This window comes from Crocodylus porosus, unplaced genomic scaffold (assembly GCF_001723895.1).
Source record: "Crocodylus porosus isolate Cpor-Errol unplaced genomic scaffold, CroPor_comp1, whole genome shotgun sequence".
Lineage (NCBI taxonomy): Eukaryota > Metazoa > Chordata > Crocodylia > Crocodylidae > Crocodylus > Crocodylus porosus.
This window is the reverse complement of record NW_017728931.1, coordinates 128,100,882-128,121,471: the sequence shown is the minus strand read 5'-3', so window position 1 is coordinate 128,121,471 and position 20,590 is coordinate 128,100,882. Positions and strand designations below refer to the sequence as shown.

The following is a 20,590-nucleotide window of genomic DNA, read 5'->3' as shown; positions in this document are numbered from 1 at the left end:
CCTTCCCCCACCCTTCCTCTCACTGGTTACAGGTGCAGCTCATCTTATGTGACAACCAGCTATTTCTGTGTATTTCCCCGCCACCCCCCAAATGAGCTCAGTCCACTCACTGCCCTTCCTTGACGTTTCTTTACTCTCCATCTGAATCTCTCAATAGTTGCCTCATTTTTTAGCATCTCTACACTCCTTTCTTCCTTCACTTTTCCTGGTCCTCTCTCAGCACACACCTTTCTTGAGTCTGTCACGGCAACTCATTCTCTGCTTGTCATGGTCAGCAAGCTAAGCCACACGACAAGACATGAAGGAACAAATCATAAGTGGTGCTTTCTCTTCTTCCTAAAAATCTTTTCAATGCTGGTGTTAGGGTAGGGGTTTTTTCTACAATGCTGGAAATTGCTTGTAGTGGAAGGTGAAATAAGGATCTACGGAGGCTTGAAAGAGTGGTGATGAAGATGGTGAGTGCAAAGTGATTTAGTATTTAACTGACGTTCCATCCAACTTTTCCACTTACTTTGTCAACACCCCTTTTTATGAGTGAAAGTACGATGGGAAAAGATATAGGTGACTTGCCTAAGCTCATCAGTTTACTCTTGCTGGACATCTTTGCTTAGGTCAATAAGATTAGGTTACTTAGCCTGCTGAGCTACTTCACATAGGAGCAGAGGTCATGATGGCAGCTTAGCACCAGCTAGCAATGACACCCTGGTCTCCCTAACTAATGCCACCAGCAGAAACCTGTCTATCCCTGCCCCCTCCCCTTTACTATGAATAGATTTTTAAGTAGTTTTTTTAAGTAATCAGGACCAAGGAGATGGTTTTAAAGGTCCCAGTTGAAAGCTATGAGTAGAGATCATGACTAACTTCTAATCAGTAGGGGAAGCAAAGACATATGTAAACTCAAGCCATTGCATATTTTTGAAGGCTGCCTTCATAATGAGAAGGTCTAATGAAATTTTAAAATTAAAATTAAATTGTCCTGTATGTAAAGCATCTCCAAATCAATAGTGGAGGCAAATGTCTGTGGGCTTTACAGGCCCTGAAGGTCTGTTTTTACATACCATTTCCTTCAGCTTAAACTCAAGAGTAAGCGTTAAACAGTCAAAGAGCCGAAGATGTCACCAGTTACTAGGATCAGTGTGTAGTAAATGAATGGCTTCTAGTTGTAACATCCGATTGTCCCTTGCAAAAGCCAGGTATTGTTTTAGAAATGACTCATTCAGCCTACAGCAGAACGGAAAAACTTCATTGGAGTCACAATATATATTGACTGAAAAATACATTATACACATGATGATTAAGGGAAATTTAAGGAAACTTGCTTCACTATGGCGACAGACAAGAGAGACAAAGGGAAAGGGCTGTTACCTGACATCAAGAAGATCCACTCCTTTCTTCTGGAACTAGTTGCCATGTCTGCAATCAAACATGCAGATCTCAGAGACTTTTATTTGCATTTTTAAGCATTTTGAAGAGGAATAATTAAATTAGTGCTGTGATATTGCAAATGAGTGTAATAGAAAACCAGCAAGATAAAATATTTCTTACCTTGTCTGAGGGTCCAAATGGTCCTGGATACTCCTGGTATTTATCACATTGTCAGCTGTCTAAAGCATTGAACTATTTTTGTATTGTAAGATAGGAAAGACTACTGAGTTCTAAGGGCAGTCTGGAAGGTTTTACACTTGAGCTGAAATTGTAATGCTTCAATTAGTTCAGTTCTTTAGTTTATTGCAGTTCACATTAATTAAATGTAACCCTGAATTTTGTCCCTCCCTACAGCCATTTTGTCAGTCATTCTTTGACCTTCAGACTCTTGGGTTCACCTCTTGAAGAACAAGTTGATGCTCACTATAGTGACATTTTCCCAAACTGATTGCTTTATTTAATAGAAAACTCTTCCTGTTGGCCTTGTTTACCGTAAGTGTTGATTGACCTATTTCAATCAGCTGGCTGGTAGACATTCTTAATTAAATTTGGAGACTGTTTTGCCTCTGTAATGCATGCGCTCTCTCAAAAAAAGTGCTACTTTGCTCTTCATTTGATGTTGACCATTAGTTACATGTACTTCTCGTACATTTTACTATAAATTCTAAACGCAGTTTATTGCTTTTAAATATATAAGTACCAAATATTAGATATTCCATACATGTTTTTAAAGGCTTGGAATTGTGTGCAGCACCTTCAGCTAGGAAATCTTTTGGAGTCTGAATTTAGTCAAAGTAGGGCCAGTGGAGCTAATAAAGAATTTGTCATACTACTAAAAGATGAATGAGATGGTAGAATCTCCATCCTTAGAAGCTTTTAAGAGCAGGTTAGACAGACACTTGTCTGGGGTGTTTTAGAGAAGTATGACCCTGCCCTGACCAGAGGTTTGGACTAGTTGACCTACTGAGATTCCATCCATGCCTGTTTTCTGTGATTCTCTCAAGATCATCTTTCTAATTTTCATTAGAGATACTTTTTTTTTTTTGGCAGAGCAAACAAAACCAGAGGTTTGAAGATACAGGCTTGAGGTTATCACCCTAATCTTTGATTGTCCTCATAAAAATGAATCATTTAGCTTTACAGACTGTGAAGTTACTATGTGTATTTATACATATATAATCCTTCCTCCAGCAGTGGTTCCCACATATGTATCTTCTGTCATGAATCCAGTGCTTTTCAGAATGTAGATGCACATTAATGCTGTTTTTGCCATATTCACATATGGGCTTGAGTCTCAAACATTTTTGTTGTCTTAGTTAATTATTTTATTTTAGTAGGGACCTCAACTGAGACAGGACCCCATTATTTTAGGAACTGTAGAAATAATTTTCCATAGAAGTAGACAAAAAGGCCTGACAAGACTGCTCACACAGGTCACTTACTGCCTTTTTATGATTTGCCAACCTCTAACTGGATTTTCACCAGCAAAGGAGCTGTAGGGAGGCTGCAGGCGTTTTGCAAGTAGTAGCATGTTTTAACCATGAGAGGCTGGCATGGCACCTGAGCAAAAGAGCCTGGAAGGAGAGCCAGGTGCCAGTTTCATTGGTGACTAAGGAAAAAGATACAGTGCTAGGCATACTACAGGTCAGTCTCAGGTTTCTTCATCTCCTTCACTAGAGGTAGTTGAACTAGGCTGTCCCAAGCCTTTGTTGTCCTTAAGTAGTCCCTCCTAACTTAATCCCATCACTCATCTGCTCCCCTCTGTACCTCTCTAAACAGCAGTTGCCTCAGCACCTTCTACCCCAGAAACCTAATCTGTCTGCTAGCAATCAATCAACTTCTTAGCAGCCACTCTCAGGCATTCTTCTGAACAGCGACCCATCTTCTTGTGTCATTCCCAGGGCAAGTTGCTTAAAGTATAGATAGATGTAAAATAGCTATATATTTATATAGCTATTTTATATATAAAACATTTCACAAAGAGCAGAACAAACCTGCTGGAATTTTTGCAAAGAAATTGAATTTGGGGAGGTAGAGTTAAGTATCAGAGAGCATTAAAGTTTGCTTTCCAAGGGTATACATATTTTGAGTGTGGCCACAGGACCTCGAATAGTCGTTCTTGTGTGACCTTCACTCTGGTGATAGACGTAAGGCACCTAATGGATTTGTGTCGCAGACTAGGCAGATGTCTCCCCCCTCGAGTGCCCCCCCCCATTCTCACCTGCAATGACTTGTTGTTCCTCAGGAGGTGGGATGGGTCTTCGAGTGTACTCGGTGGCCCATGGTTCGCCCAGCGGTAATTCACGGGGCTCCACCACCCCCACACCCTGGCCTCATGTCTCCTCCGGTGCATTGTCCTTCCATTGGCCTCGGCCCCTCTGGTGGGATAACGCCTCACGGCTTGATGTCTAGATGCCCGTGGCCTATGGCCAAGTTTGCCCATGTGGGCTCACCCCCTCAACCTTCCTTGCCTCCACCCCTTCTTTCGGGGAAACAAAAAAACTTTCCAAGTCTCCTCCTTAGCCCTGTTCCTCGGGGATACCCCACACTTTCCACTCTCCCCCTTCTCACGGGACAACTAAATAAAACGCATTAACAAAACAAAAAATAATGAGCCACTTCCTGATGTGGCTATACCCTGCCCCCTTGCTATCCTTCCCCTTGCTCTAGAAGGGGGGGGCGCTTTACTCCTCTCCCGTCGTCTCCGGGATTCACTCCCATTCTCCCGTCAGCCCGGCTGGGACTGGCGGTGATACCTGCTCCGACTGTAAACTTCTCGGCGCTCTCCCAGGGCCTTCTCCCTCTGGCGTGGCTTCCTTCTCACCCTGGTCATCCTAATACTCCAACCTGGGGTCTGCTCGGGCTCCGGGTGCAGCTCTGGTTCCGTCCCTGGGTCGGGTGTGCCTGTTACTCCCTCGCCATCCCATGCGTGCTCCTGCCGGGGCACTCTGGTCCGCACTGCCAGCATCTGTCCCCAGCTCGTCGGGCTCCGCGGGTCCCCTGGGGAGGATCCTTTTCTCTCCCTGCAGTGGCTGCAGCTCCCGTCTCGTGCTGCTCTCCCTCCTGCTGTCTGCGGCATCGGTCGCCATTTTTATTTCTGCCGGCTGGTGTTTGAGGCTGACATCACCAGCCGGCCTTAACTGAATAAAGAGGAGGCTGACGAGCCGCATGGGCTCTTCCTTCCACCCCTGCTGTGCTGGGTCTCCTGCTGCTGGTGAGTACCCCTCGTTACTTCTTTCCCTGAGACATAGTGAAATGTTATCTCTCAGTAGAAAGTGATTACCCTTTACAGCAGGGGTGGGTAATTATTTCAAGTGGAGGGCTGCTTAATGAGGCTTGGTAAGCTGTCAAGGGCTGCATGAGTAGCCCCGCCCCTGACTGCCATCTTGGGGTGGGAGTCCCACCCTTAATCCCTTACCGTTGCCACCAGAATCCATCATTTGCCCCGTGGAGATACTCCTGGGGGGAGGGGAGTTGCCATCTTAGCACCAGAAGAAAAAATCATACACTAAAAGTAAAAAACCTACTATAACATATTTTAATATTATTACAAAAAATATATTTTTTCATGATGTATGTCTGTGTACTGTATATAGAGGTGATTGCATAATAACTCATAAATTCTTAGTCTTTTATGTTTGTGGGGGGTGCGCTTGTGTGGGGAGGTGTATAGTAGGGGGTGTGTATGATGTGTATGTATATGGTGGGGGGTAGGGGTGTGTGTGCATATGGTAGGGTATGCGGTTTTTTATGGTGGGGTGTAAGGGGAGTTTGTGATGGGGTGTGGCTGTGTATGGAGACATAGGGTATGTTGGGCGGTGTGGTGTTTGTGGCGTATGGGGGTGTGGCTCTGGATCACACTGGTTTTCGGAACACACTGTCTGCTCCAGGTAACGCTGTGGGGTTGGGTGCCGGGGGAGTGGGGCACTAGAGCCTGGTTCTGGCCATCATTGAACATCACAGAAAAGAACACAGCCCCCACCAGGCCATTTGTTTCCCTAGCACTCCCCATGCTAGCGAGGTGTGGGAGGGAAGCCCTCACAGCGCTGGCCGGAGCCAGGCACCAGCGCCGAGCAGAACACTCCCCCCCCCCGCTGCAGCTGTCTCCGCTGCCTGCCAGGGGCACGTGCTACAGAGGGTGTGTTGGGAAGGTCCCCATACCCCTCCCCCCCACACACACCCTGCTCACCCAAGGTCTACACTGCTGCTACCCCCTGCACGCGGGCTTCTCACTGCAGCCAGCCCCAAACTCCACGCTCCTGCCCAGCTGCAACCCCACCCCCAGCTTCCCTCCCTGCTGCCCAGAGGAAGCGGGATTTCAGGGAATCATGCAACAGCAGCTCCACCCCTTGTTAGCAGAACCCATCCTTCCACCCACGGGGGTGGGAGCGAGGCATAATAGAGTATGTTGGGGGTGGGTTCGGTGCCTTGCTCTCACCCTCATGGGCAGAAGGGCTGGTCAGTGCACAGTTCGTTGGGGAGCACCATGGGCTAAATGAAAGTGCCTGATGGGTCATATTTGTCTCACGGGCCATATTTTGCACACCCCTGGTTTACAGTGTGTTTCATTCATTTCAAAATTACTTTGCTGGATGCAATGCTACCCTTCCTGTTTTTTAAATAGGTGAAAGAAAGTTGTAAGGGTTCCTTAACACAGTAATGTTTTGTAGTCTTATCATCTGTGCACATAATATCATATGGGGTGTTATCACTTATTAATATAAGCAATGCTATTTGAGTGTGTCAGTTCAGAACTTCAAAGTAATCCCATTTTAACAGAGCAATAGACATGTATGCTTTTGCTGTTTTGGCAAAGCATGCTGCTTTGATAGCAATATAATTATCACAAACAGGTATTTTGGTTGGCGGGGAGGGGGAGAATACTTTTAGTTTCTATGGGACTCCTTTAGGAGTTTTCAATTCTAATGGCAGCTCTGGATCTAATCTTCTACTGTGGGCTTGTCTAGGGAATTCAATACATGTGTTCTGCTATACGTTTCAGACTGGGTGGGATGCATGCAGCTTGTGGAGTTTAGTGTGACGTACTGACAGAATAGGAGTCTTAGACCCAGCTCTTTAGAGAGGTGGGGTAAACATAGTGCCAGATCCAAAGCTATTTAAGACTGGCTCATAAGCTTTAATAGGCATTGGATACAAGCCAGAGACATACAAAGAAAAAATAATAGCCTCTTGTTCCCTATTAATCAGAAGAAAAAATTTAGATGGTAGCAAGGTATTCCTTATGTCACATCACATCATTTCCCCAGCCCCATACATGCCACAAGTCAGCATCAATTTTTATCGCGTACATAAGAAAAATACCTTGGGAAGACAGCAGATGTGCTGGTATATGGTATCAATAACTTACTGAATGTCAGTGTAACCTGAGGTGAAGAATGAGCAAAATCAGCTGATCAGCAAAGCAAATGCAGCATGAAAATGACAGCACGTTAGATTAGTACTAAAATAAATTATGTACAAAATAATAATAAAGGGTTTGCTTCTTTGGCTTTTACTATGGTCCAAGAAGGGACAATGGCACAACAGTGCCATGGGAAAATGGCTTTCCAGCTATTCAGCCTGTCTTATGCTGTCTGCTCCACGTGGACTTTGATGTATATGATTTTTAAGAAAACAGTTATGTTTAGAACTGTACGTGGCGACCGAAGAACGAAATGCTATCATTGTAAGATTTGCCAGATCTATCTAGAGGTAGGAAAAACAGAAGTGCATGGACATTTGTCAAGAAGATTTGAAACAGATTTATTTTTGTTTCCCTATACTGATCCAGTTTAAACAAGCCTGGAGTAACCAAAGTGCCAGGAGATTAGACGCTAAATCAATAGGCTAAGTGTTCTGCTGCTGATAGTGCATTTCTGTGCTGGCATTCTGCCATGCATATTAAATTAATAGACTTCTTAAATGTAAAAGGTTTATCTTTCTTCTTTGCCCAGTTGCCGTGCCAGAGTAAGCAATGAAACAAGTAGAAGGTGATTGTGGTGAATTGTGCCACCACTGAAGTCAACGGCAAAATTTCAGTTTCTATCGGTATGGCTGGCCAGATTTCCTGCCTGGATGTTTCTATTTATATCGACCTTAGCACTTCGACTTCAAGCCCAAGATATCTTAGGAGGCTCAAATATTTCCTGTGCACAGAGCTACCATGACAGGAATTACAGCATCGTTACTGAGAGTTCCCAGCCACACAGCACTCAATATCCATAAGATATACTATACCACTTTCGAATCATACCAGGGCAATTAAAAGTATTCTCTTTATGGTTAGTTACATGCCTCCAGTAACATCCACAAGAGAACCTTTACAATAAAGCAAATCTCTCTCTATTCCTATAATTTAAATCTGTTCCCAGACAGTAAAGCAAATCATTTTCCCCTCCTCCTGATATAAATCATGAAAATGAATCCCATTTCTCAAATCCATGCCGGTATGAGAACAACAGAAGAACAATGAAATGAGAAGAGCCTTTCTGTATCAGATCTGAACTAAAACTAGTATATAAATCAGAACCACCAGTTGAAAGTGCAGGTGGTGGATTGAGGATGTTGGTTGTAGCCGTTTTGGTCTAAGGACAGAGCAGAAAATGTTCTTTGGGTAAATGTGATCTCTTTTATTAGATCACCTAAATAGTTGGAAAATGTTCTTTGCCAAGCTCTTTGTACCCTAAAGCTTGCAAAGAACATTTTCCCAACTGTTTAGGAGGTGGTTTGAGAGTTTTTCTTTCCTCATGCCCATTTTCCCTTAAGTTTCATAGCCTTGTTTGCTGCTTCCACCTTTCCTATAGAAGTCAGCAGCAAAACCCCTTTGATTTAAATGGAGCAAGGTAAGGCATTTGAGAAGGCCTACACACAATTTATATTTCAGTTCATTATGGGGTAGCTGACACCAGTTGCCAATACTACTGTTCACAGCAGCAGAGAGCACATATGCTCACACACCTGATTGCAAGGCATTGAAAGTAGACTACTTTCTGAGTAATTTAGCAACCTGCATTGAATAACAGTGTATAATAAAGAAGGGTGGTCAGACATATTTTCAGTTAATAAGAGATGACCTTAGAGATGATCTTGCTTCTGCTTCTGCTCTGCATTCCTGAAACTATTGTATGACCATGCTGTACGATGCTATCTGATATTAATACCCAAGCTTCTGTTCTTCCTTCCAAAAGGCTGATTTTTTTGTCACTGTCTGGTACTTTGTATCATCATTTATACTTGTGCAAAGTGTGATGTATTCTTGGGTATTGTTTTACCCTCACTTGACAGAAGGTTTTAGGGAAGTGAAGAATAGTGCCTAAAATGTCAGGGAGGGTACCCACTACATGAGAGATTGTTGACCCCTTCAGTCATCTTTCAGTATCATTTTCTGTCTCCTTCATTTCTCCTTGCTGCTTCTTCCTCTTTGTTTTTATTCATATTTTCTCTGCATCCTTGCTTAATAGCCATTGCTATTATATGTCAGTCACAGAAGCATTTTCTTAACCAATTAATCAATAATTACTGGACACACGCCCATGATTAACGTGTTCATATATATAAACAATATACAAGTGAAGTGCATTTTTTATACATTCATTTTATGTTTGTTTTATTGATAATTAACCTGAGTGTCATTCACCTGTGTGTGTAAAAATGACTAACTCCTGAATATAAGAGACTATGAGATTAATCGGCTACAACAGGAGACAGAATCATTCTGATGTTGATATAGCAAATGTCTCAAAACACCACAGTGGGGGCATCTACACATACACTTTATGGTGGAGTTGACTAATTAGTTCTGCAGAGAAGCGTTACCTGTGTGGCACCATCTACACGTGTGGCATAATCAAATTAGCTGTGCCGTAGGATAGTACTACCTGACACAAGTACTGTCCTACAGTAGAGTTATTTACACTGCTGCAACACGTATAAAGGGTGACTGGGGCTGGCTGGGGCATGAGGGTGCTACAGGGCAGGGGTTGCCTGCTGGCTAGTCCTGCATTATAGTACCCTCATGCCTCAGGCAGCCCCTTGCAGCATACTGAGCCAGGGCAAAGTAGCTCCAGGCTGGTAGACTGACTTTCTGGGTCCTGTGCCAACATGCTGCAGTCCTGGGCATATGTGTAAATGATGCGCCTGGGAGCAATGAACTACGGCGTGAACTGTGCTGACGTTTATTCAGGTGCACTAATTTCATGTGAAAATGCACCTAGTGGTGGTGTCCAGGTGTGTGTGGATGTTTGGTTTCCCAGGGACAGCTAGCAGCAGTGCACCTTTTTTTTTTAAATGGATTTCATAGACATTTGGGCTGGAAGGAACCCCGGAGAATCATCGAGTCCAGCCCCCCGCCCCAGGGTCAGGAAGTCAGCAGGGATCATAGGATCCCAGCAAGATAAGCATCCAAATGTGTTGTGAAGGCGTTCAGAGTGGGTGCTTGAACCGCCTCAGGTGGCAGTCTGTTCCAAACCTTGGGAGCTCGGACAGCAAAGAAGTTCTTTCTTATGTCCAGCCTGAACTGGTCACAGTGGAGTTTGTGACCGTTCGATATTGTCATCCCTTGGGGGGCTCTGGTGAACAGTCATTCCCCCAGATCCTGATGAGCACCCCGATAAGCTTATAGGTGGCCACCAGATCACCCCTGAGCCTGCGCTTTTCCAGGCTGAATAGCCCCATTGCTCTCAGCTTCTCGTCATAAGGTCTGTTTTCCTGACCTCTGATCATGCGTGTGGCTCTCCTCTGCGCCCTCTCAAGTTTTTCTACATCCTCTTTGAATTGCGGAGCCCAAAACTGGACACAGTGCTCCAGCTGCGGCCTCACCAAGGCCAAGTACAGCGGGAGAATAACGTCCTGGGATCTGCTTGAGAAGTATCTATGGATGCAAGCCAGCATTTTGCTTGCTTTACTAGCTGCAGCATCACACTGAAGGCTCATGTTCATCTTGTGGTCAACCATGACCCCCAAGTCCCTTTCATCTGTAGTACTAACCAGCGTAGCACTACCGAACCTATAAGCATGGTGCAGGTTTTCCTCCCAAGATGGAGAACCATGCATTTTTCAGTGTTGAACTCCATCCGGTTCTCATCCGCCCATTTCTTGAGTCTGTCCAGATCTGCCTGGATCACCCTCCTGTCCTCAGGTGTGGATGCTTTACCCCAGTTTGGTGTTGCCGGCAAACTTGGCCAGCCCGCTTCTGACACCAATGTCCACATCATTGATGGAGATGTTAAACAGTATAGGCCCTAGGACAGAGCCTTGTGGGACCCCACTAGTTACAGTGCACCAAGTTGATTGGCCCCCAGCGACCACCACCCTCTGGGTCCTACCACGGAGCCAATTCCCCAGCCAGCGGATCGTGGTGATGTCAAGGCCACAGTTAGCCAGTTTAGCCAAGACGTGATCATGGGATACCAGATCAAAGGCTTTTTTAAAGTCGAGGTATATGACATCAATCTCTTTCCCGTTGTCTAGTTGATACATCACCTGGTCTTAAAAGGAAATGAGATTGCTCAAGCAAGACCTACCCGTAACAAACCCATGCTGGGTATCCCTCCGGATATTGCCTTCAGTTAGCCTGTTAAGGATGGCCTCCTTGATAATCTTTTCCAAGACTTTCCCCAGGATAGAGGTCAGGCTGATGGGCCTGTAGTTTGCCGGATCTACCATCCTCCCTTTCTTGAAGATAGGCATGACGTTGGCCCTCTTCCAATCATTGGGCACTTCACCAGAGCACCAAGAACTCTCAAAGATCCATGCCAGGGGCTGATCTATGATGCTCGCCAGCTCCCTGAGTACCCTTCAGTGTAACCCATCAGGGCCAGCTGACTTGAAGGCATCCAGTCTGTCGAGGTGTTCCTTCATGAGGTCAGCTTCGATGGAGGGGAAGGAATCTCCCTTGCCTGGGCCTCCCTGACCCATAGCGGGCAGGGCCGTCCCATGGGGCTGATGGAAAACTGACACAAAGTACCCATTTAGCAAGTTCGCTGTTTCCTGGGCGTCAGTTGTCAGTAGCCCCATCTGGTTTAGCAGGGGTCCAATGTTGACCTTGCTTTTCCTCTGGCTCCCCACATATCTAAAAAAGGACTTTTTATTTTCCTTGTTATTTGTAGGTAGCTGGAGTTCAGTCGCAGCCTTGGCTTTCCTGATTTGCTCTCTGCAAGTCTGGACTAACGCAGAGTAATCTTCCTTGGTTTTGGTTCCAGTCCTCCATCCTTTATAGGTCTTCCTTTTAAGATGCAGGAAGTCCGCCAGTTCCCTGAAGAGCCAAAGGGGCTGCTGTGCCCTTTTGCTGCCTTTCCTCTGAGATGGGATGGTCTTTGCTTGCGCATCCAGGATTGCTCCCTTGAGGAGCAACCACGTGTCCTGAACTCCCCTCTCCATTGGATTGTGGCCTTTTAGGACCTCTCTGACAAGCCTCCTTAACTTGTCAAAGTCAGCTTTCCTGAAATCGAGGACTTCTGTACAACTGACTGACTTACCAGCTTTACGGCAGATGGTGAAGGTGATCAGCTCATGATTGCTGTCACTCAGCTTCCTTTTGATTGTTAGGTTGCCAATTAGGTCATCCCCGGTTGCCAGGATGAGGTCGAGCAGTGCTTTACCTCTTGTCCTTTAGACTTCCCGCGTCACATAGAGGTCATCCACACATGAGAGAGAGCTTTGCAACTGCTTGGATTTGGCTGAGCGCTCCTCCTAAGAGATGTCTGGATAGTTAAAGTCTCCCATGACAACCATACACCGGGAGCATGTGGCCTCAGCCCAATTCCCTGGTGAACTCCTGGTCGAGGTCTTGACTCTGATTAGGGGATCTGTAGTGGGCCCCCACCGTAGTATCCCCTGCGTCATGTTCCCCATGGATTTTAACCCAGAGGGTCTCAAGTCGTCCACTATGGGTGCCAATGTCAGCTTGCAGGGATGCGTAGCTTTCCTTGACATAGAGAGCTATGCCCCTTCCCCTTTTGTCCACTCGATTCCTCCTGTACAAGGTTTAGCCATCTATACCCATGGTCCAGACATGGGTGGAGTCCCACCAGGTCTCTGTTATCCCAATGACATTCTAGTTATGTGCATTTAGGAGGAGAACAAGTTCCTCCTGTTTATTCCCCAGGTTTCTGGCATTTGTGTATAGACACGCAAGTGTCCCCTTGGGGGCTCTTGCCTTGCCTACATTTTGTTCCAGGGCTGGGGCTGGGGTGGGATCCCTTATGTGCTGTGGCCTGCTGGCTTTGCAAGGGCCACTTGGTGGGCCAGCAGTGGCAGTAGTCCACCCATCCCCCAGTGGGCTTAGTTTAAAGCCCGATGGAGCAGGTCAGCCAGTCTAGCTGAGAAGAGCCTCCTCCCCAATGGAGAGAGGTGGAAGGCATCCCTTCCCAGCAGCTCACTGCCTCTTTCTCCAAAGAGCGGACTGTGGTCATGGAAACTAAAGCCTTCCCAATGACACCAGCACTGCAGTGTTTGGTTGACTATGTGGATCCTCCTCGCCCTCCTTAGCCCATACCTTGTGACTGGGAGAATTGAAGAAAACACCACTTGTGTCCCCAGACCCTTTAGCTCCACACCCAAATCCCTGTCATTGCCATGTCATTGGTGCCCACATGGATGAGGAGCATGGGATAGCAGTCTGTGGGCTGGAGGAGTTTAGCGATCTTCTCTGCAATGTCATGGATGCATGCAAACTTCCCCTGGGGAAGCAGCAAACTTTCTGGGCTAAGGGGTCGGGGCAGATTGCCCCCTCAGTCCCCCTCAGGATGGAGTCTCCCACAACAAACGCTTTGCATTTGGTTTTGGGGAGAGTAGGGGCGGTAGCTACAGTGTCCTCTGTGTTGCCTGTGGAAGCTGGAAACTCAGCAGGCCCTGCTGGGGTTGCAGGAGGCTCATACCTGTTGCAAAGCTCGAGCGGGGCAGGGGCCTTGGTGCGGCAGCCCCTGGGGCCCTTGACCATCTTGGTCCAACCCTGTGGCTGGACAGAAGGGGTGGTCCCCGGGTCCTCCCTTGCCCTGGAGGGAGACCATGGTCTACCTTCTGCCTACCAGGGGAGAAAGGCCTGGTAGTAGGAGTCTATCTCCTGCTCACAGTCCCTGATGGCACGCAGTCTCTGGACTGTGGCTTGGAGCTCTTCCAAGTGGTGCTCCAGAGACCCCAGTAGGGAGCAGGCCCCACAAGGGGAGGTGGCCATGCTCCCGGGCCCCAGAGCCTGAAAAAGGGACAGGCAGCCCCTGCAGCCAAGAGCCAAAGGCTCTGTCTGCATGAAGCCGGGAACCATAGGCTCTGTCTGGTCTGCATGAAGCCTGGAACCATAGGCTCTGTCTCTCTCTCTGAGGTGCCGGGGGGGGCCGCAGACCCCTCAGGGACCCATAGGGTACGGCATGTGCCCATCTGTGTCATGCTGCTGGTGGGCTGGCTACGGCTGGAACTGTCTGCTCTGGGCGACTCACTGGAGGGGCCTCAGGCCCTCCCGCTCGCGGTCCTGTGTGAACTCCCGCGCTAACTCGCGCGGCGAGCTCAGGACCGTGCCTGTTTGCACAGCCTGTTTGCTAGGCTCCAGTCACACTGGTCCCTTGGGGGCTGGATGAAGTAGAAGTGGGGGGGGCTTGACCCTCTTTGTTCCACTTAACCTGCTCCCAGCTGACTGGGTCCCTCCCTCCACAGGCCCTTGCTTACCTGCCAGCAGGCCGGGGCTTGTCAAGAGTCCGGGGGTTGCTGCTGGGGTCCCTGGGCTCATGAGGGCGCAGCGAGCTTACACCCATGTGTCTTGCACCGGAGCCAGGACAGTAATGAGGCTTATGCCATTGCCGGGCCTTTTTTAAACTGCATGCATGCACAGAAGGGCCGGCCAGTGCCTCAGTGCTTTGGAGGGGCTAAGGGGGGTCCCTCCTCTCCACCAAGGGAAGGAACAGGTGGGTGACTTCCCCATAACCTGGCACACGTGCCTGTAGGGGTGTTTGTGCGGCTCCCTGGGGGGCTAGGCCAAGTAGGAGTCAGGGAGGGCGTGACCCTCCTCAGTCCACTTAGCTAGCTTCCAGCTGGCTAGGTCCCTCCCTCCACAGGCCCCTGCTCACCTGCCAGCAGACCGGGGCTTGTCAGGGGTCCTGGGGTCACTGCTGGGGTCCCTGAGCTCATGGGGGTACAGCAGGCTTACACCCGCACGTCTGACACCGGAGCCGGGATGGTAATGCACCTTGCACCTCTACTGCTTGTCCCTGGGAAATGCCTGTGCCACACGCACTCTGGCACATGGCAAGTTGCCCGGTGGGGGGCAATAGGAGGGGTTGGGGCCAGCACTGAACTGGCCCCAGCAGCCTTACCTGGGGTCCCGGCGGCCTCCTGGGGCTGCAGCAGTGGCAATTCTGCCACGTGGAGCCTGGCTAGGAGCCAAAGCTTGGCTCTGGGTGGCCCAGCTCTACTTGAGAAATGTCCACTGCCCCTACATGCGCTGCGCTGCTTTTTTTTCCATGGGTATTTTTGACCCCGGAATATCCAGGGGTCAAAAAACCCTTCCACATTGCAGAGAATAATAGAATATGTGGTATGTGGCGCCATGGACATGTCTGCGGCGCCACATACCACACAGCCACACTCATCTGGACACCATCAGTGTGTCTAAAAATCCAAACTCAGCTGAAAAAGCAAGATTCCCATTCTGGGAAATTGCTGTCAGTCAAAATGGGTATTGTATAAGTGTTTTTAAAAGAACTTAAAAATAGTAGAATCATGCAAATAATACCCTGTTCCTTTCCATTTGTCCCTGAGAACATAATCTGTTACAAAGAGAAGTACAACTGTACTTGATAGTTATAATTTGGGGGCTGAAGTGCAAGCATTTATTTATTTTTATTTGGTTGCTTTTCTTCACCATTCTAAAGTTTTCTGAAATAAAGACTATATGAGCTCCAGAAGTGTCTTGTCTGCTCCCCCATGAGAGCAATGTCTCATTTTATATCACAGCCCTGGCTGCCTATTCCTGCATGATTGCACCAAGTCTGGAAATAAGGTGAAATTGCTCCATAGGTAACCACTCTCCACCTGTCTCCGGTGTCCTTCAGAGTGAAGGCTTGGGTGTCTCCAGAGTGGCTTTGCCATTTCATTTCTAGGTTTGGCAAATGCAAATAGGAATAGGTGGGCAGGACCTTTTCAAGAGTAACCCTCCCTGACAATGCTATACTACAGATGCACCCTTAGGATAAGTACAGACAGTCAAAAAGCCTGAGGTTGAATCAGTTCAATCTTTGCAGGTTAGTCAAAGCTGCATAGTTTGAACTGATAAGCAAGTGAACAAGTATTCACTTTTGATTTCACAAATGTCACCACATGCCTTCAGTGGCACAGGCCGAAAGTTGGGAGGTGCTAGAGTATAGGTGCTTACCCTCCCACCCTGTGTGGGGACATTTGTGGAGGAGGTGCAAAGCTGGGGGACTGTGAGTTAACTTGAATCTGAAGGGGATCTGGGACAGAAGTTCAATGAACCATCTTAACCTAAATCAGTTCAGTCTGATACTACATCCATTCAGGTTTATCTTTAAACAGTTTCAGCCATTTTATGTGCACTGAACTTCTGTTGTGTTACAGGTTTGTACCAGTTTCCGATCACTTATACCAGTTTGTGTGTAATTTCTAGATCGTTGAGCCAGACTTTCTCTTGCTCACTCTCCTTCCGGTTCTATCAATCGTATGTTCACTTCTGCACAACATAGTTTCAACAAAGATGGAAGGTGCAGCCCACATAGAATAACTTCTAGTCTTCTGTTTAGAATATTTTTTCTCTTGGGAAGTAGGAATGCCTTCATGTTCACATATGAAAATGAGATTAAAACCCAGGTCCTATTTTCTGGGCATGTGTTCTAACCACCAAGCTATTACACAAAAGGCAAATGTCATCTTCACTGGCTGGAAAAAAAACACTGCACCTATTCTGTGTAAATGACAGGCCTAATCTCCTCAGTGTATATTAGATGTACTCAGAATGTGCTGGCACAATCTGGCCCCTCAGAAAATGGAGGCACAGCTCTGCTAGTTTTTAGATCCCAGTGTGGTATAGTGAAGAGCTAGATAATTAGCCCCTCAGGCCAGAATGTGCTCACTACTGCACTGCAGGCATCTAGGGAAATTGCTGCATCAACAGGGATGGGCCTTTTGAGCTCTAGCATTTCAGGATTAGGCTACATATTTCCAGAGTTAGGCAGCTACTCACTAGGGCTAAATACATACAGTCAGAAAGCTCAAGGCTGAATCGATTCGGTCTTCCCAGGTTAGTCTAAGCTACACAGATGAAATTGCAACACAAGTGAACAGACATTTACCTTTGATTCAGTAAATGCAACCACATGCCTGCAGTAAGGAAACCAGAGGGAAGCTAGAGCACAGCTCTCTGACTGCGTTCACTTTCTCTTCCTGCTGCCTTTGAAGTCTCTGAGATTTGCACTCCAGAATTACAGTAGCAGGACTCTGCAGGCAGGGTTGCTCATCACTTCCTATTCCTGCTTCCAGGTACATCTGGGATTTGTAGAGCATAGTTGCAGCCAGCAGTAAGTTTGAGTGGGGGAAGAGGTGTTTAACTTCTCTCCCTGGTGCCAGACCCCAGCAGGGGTTTGCCTGCAGGATGCGGGGGCAGTACCCCCTGTAGACTAGGCTGCATCTCCAACTGGGCTTGTCCCTCCCACCACCTTGTCAGCCAGCCTTCACTACTCCAGCTAGGGAGGGGGGAGACAGACAGCCCAGCCCAGGGCTGGAAAGCATACTGGGATTCTGGGGGACTGTGATTTAACTTGAACGGGACGGGATCTGGGATGGAAGTTTCATGAACCAGTTTGACTCAAATCAGTTATGTCTGACACTACATTAAACCAGGTTTATCTTAAACCAGCTTCAGCCTTCTTGAAACAGGTTTATGTGCACTGAGCTTCTTTTCAGTTAATCTAACGGGTGTCAACTGGGGTAAGCATACCCCTGGGGGTACTTTGAAAAGTCCCAGGGGGTATGCAGGCGTGGGCATACACACTCAAGCTTGGATTTCTAATGGAATCAAATGATATTTTCCATTTGTGAGGGAGGGGAGGGTAGTGGGGGGGCAAGGGGGAAAGTGTACAACAGTTTTGCACAAATTTTATATCTATCTATTGTTTACATACAGTACTATCTCCTAACATGAATGTCTTAACTAATTACATCAGAAAATATCCTTTAAGTGTGTTTTATTTCAAGTTTAATATAGATAAGATAATAGAGAAGATAGTAAAAAATTACCTTTAAGATAATCAGTGAGCTAATAGAAAGTTTCTAGGATACCGTACTCTAAAATGCAAAAGCACTTGCTAAAGTGTCACTGTATTTATCCCTTCCCTAACACAACTGATTTAAACAGAGGTGTACACAATTAGACTCATAGAGAATGATTCTTAGTTATTCTGAGGCCATTTCACACTGTTGGCACTGTAATGGGACCTAAATTACATTTATACTCTCATTAAGGCCATTTATGCTGCCACAGTAGTAGAAATTAGCTTTTATCTTAAATAAGAATCAGGTCTGTAAGATCTGAGTGCATTCATTGAGCTAACAAGGAAGAAATTGTACCACGTGTCTTTTTTTTTTTTTTTCGGATGAAATAATACGTTTCTTCCGTCCCATAAAATACTTCACCTTTTTCTTTCCTAAAACTTTGCAAGCCCATGTAAAACTCCAAGAACTCTCTCCATTGTGTATAGTGTTTTGACTAGCCAAACAATTACAATTGTTTGACCAGGAAAATAACTTTGTTTGCTAACGCATGCTAATTGCATTTTCAATGAAAATCACTGTTATAAGTGAATAAGAGATTTTCTTGTAATACAGATGAACACAGATAATGCTTATTTGTTTCACTCCCAGGATACCTGTGCTGAAGAAACTGAATAAGGCTACTAGACACTACTGCAGTTAAATCGCAATAGGTCACTGCATACTGGGCGCATCTACACATTCATCAATGTGCTTTTACATGATGCTTTAATGTGCAGTAAAACAGGCTACTGCACATTTAAGTGTATATGTAGATACAGCCACTGAGTCTAATTTTAAAGGGTCCTCAAATTGACCTTGACTTCTATAGTCATAACGTGGTACATGTAGATATTTGCATGTACATTTTTTAGCACAGTAAAGCGCATGCTTATATGAATGTTAGGATGTATGAAGTTCTCCTGAAGACCCTATAATCTTCCTCCTCTCCTTCCTTCCTGAAGAATGGAGCTCAAACAGGGCTTGTGCTTAGTAGGGATGCACAAAATTCTGCCGGCTGTTTCATTTCGATGCTGCTTCGACTCATTTCGAGCTCAAAACAGCGAAATCAAAACGAAACAAAATGTATGGCTTCAAAACAGCCTCAAAACTAAATGAGGGTAGTCGAAATGTTTTCAAAGTTTCAAAACATTTCAAGTTCCAAAGCTGAAGCTGGGTTTGCCTGCAGAGAAACAGAAAGTAAGGAGAGGGAGGGAGAAGAGGGGAGAAGGACTGCTCTGAGATCGGCTGTGACTGTTTGGCTGCCTGAGATGGTGCTGGTGCTACTGTGCTGCTTACTAAGTTATTACCTGTTGGCATTTAAAGTGGCAGACCAGACTGAGGCTTTAGGGGAGGAGGAGGCCTCATTTGGGCACACTACCGTGTTGTGTAGAGGCCCCAGTGGCTGTGAGGGCACGCCTTAACCTACACACATAGTCACGTGTCACAAGATTTGTTTGTCAGCAGCTTGAGGTGCAGTGTCCCAGAATCCCCTGCACCTATCTCTTTGAAACCTAGTGGGCTTCATTGCCTTAGCAGCGGCTGCCATGCCTGTAGTTTTCACCCTTCTGTGCCTTCACACTTACAAGTGACGCAAGTTTTGCTTTCAAGACTTTGAGGTGCAGTTTCCCAGAAACTCCTACACCTATCTCCTTGAAACTTGGCAGGCTTCATGCCCTCAGGAGGGTCTACTATTTCCGCTGTCTTCATCCAAATCTGCCCCAAAATGACAACGTTATAGGCAGTTTCATGCTTCCCCATTATAGCCTATGGGCAAAACATCAAAACAGTGTCGGAACAGCGAAAGTTTCGACGGAATGGAACAGGGCTTTCAAAATGAAAGGAAACTTGAAATGACACACTGTCCCATTGAAGCGGCAAGATGGAAGTCAAAATGAAATGGTGGTTTCGCACAGCCCTACCTTACTACCAGTGGAAACCTACATGTAAAAAGATGCTTCGTTCTCAGGATCTACCTTATATTGTATTTATGTTCCTCTAAAAATGTATTTTTTGTATGAGTCATATTTGTAATTCATCCCAATTGACAATTCTACTATGATACTAGAAATAAGGGTGGACAGGCTAAGTGAGGTACTATAAGGAACGACTAGAATTTTTATACAAAACTTTCTGAAATGCAATTTTTTTTAATGTAAATGTTTTCCCTTTTTTAAAATTTTACTTTTCTATACTTTTCCATGCTAGAGTTTGCTTCACTAGAAAGCACTTGAACAAAGCCTGTTGAAATTGACACATGGTTTTCCATTAAAATTGGTTGTTTTGCATCAGATCCTAGACATAAAAAGGACATTTATTTTCCAACTTGAAGTCTCAAGATATTTTGCTGTTTTTAGTAAAGTGCTGATAAGTATCCAAACATTTGTACGCATCATCTCTCATCTGATTTTCCCCATCATCCATCCCTGGAGAAACCAGCGCTAGCAGATTCTGGCATGTGACCCTTACCACTTAGAAATGTTGATGGGAACGGGACCGATAGTTATTAGCATTAACATTTTTTCCTACTTATTTTGCAGTTCAACAATAATGCGCAGAACGTCAGTTGCTTTAATCATCTCGTCCAAGCTAATGTGAGGAATAAGAAGAAGCTGAAAGAGGCGGTCTATAAAATCTTAGCTAAAGGAATCACTGATTATAAAAAAGGTTTCAGCTATGCTTTTGAACAGCTGCTAAATGTAAGTATTGCAAAGTTATCCTTCAGTACTGTTAAACTCTTGAGCTGTACTCATAGAACTGCAATGTCCAGATGGTTACTTTGAATGATCTGCTCCTAGTAACATCGATGCGTTTTATGATGAAGTCATTTAGCAATGAAATGTATCCCAGCAAACTAGTTTGTCTTAGCAGAGATCCCCTTAGCTTGATTTGTTAAGATTTGTAATGGGGAAACTTG

At 46.0% G+C, this 20,590-nt stretch overlaps 1 protein-coding gene across 6 annotated transcripts in view; it reads left to right on the top strand.

Moving 5' to 3' along the window:
* Positions 1–20,590, top strand: part of CACNA2D1 (calcium voltage-gated channel auxiliary subunit alpha2delta 1) — a 558,706-nt gene that overhangs the window by 407,411 nt on the left and 130,705 nt on the right. For all 6 annotated transcript variants that reach the window (XM_019543648.1, XM_019543647.1, XM_019543646.1 and 3 more), the window contains exon 10: positions 20,214–20,372. In XM_019543648.1, coding sequence (XP_019399193.1) covers positions 20,214–20,372 — 159 coding nt within the window. The remainder of the gene's footprint in view (positions 1–20,213; positions 20,373–20,590) is intronic.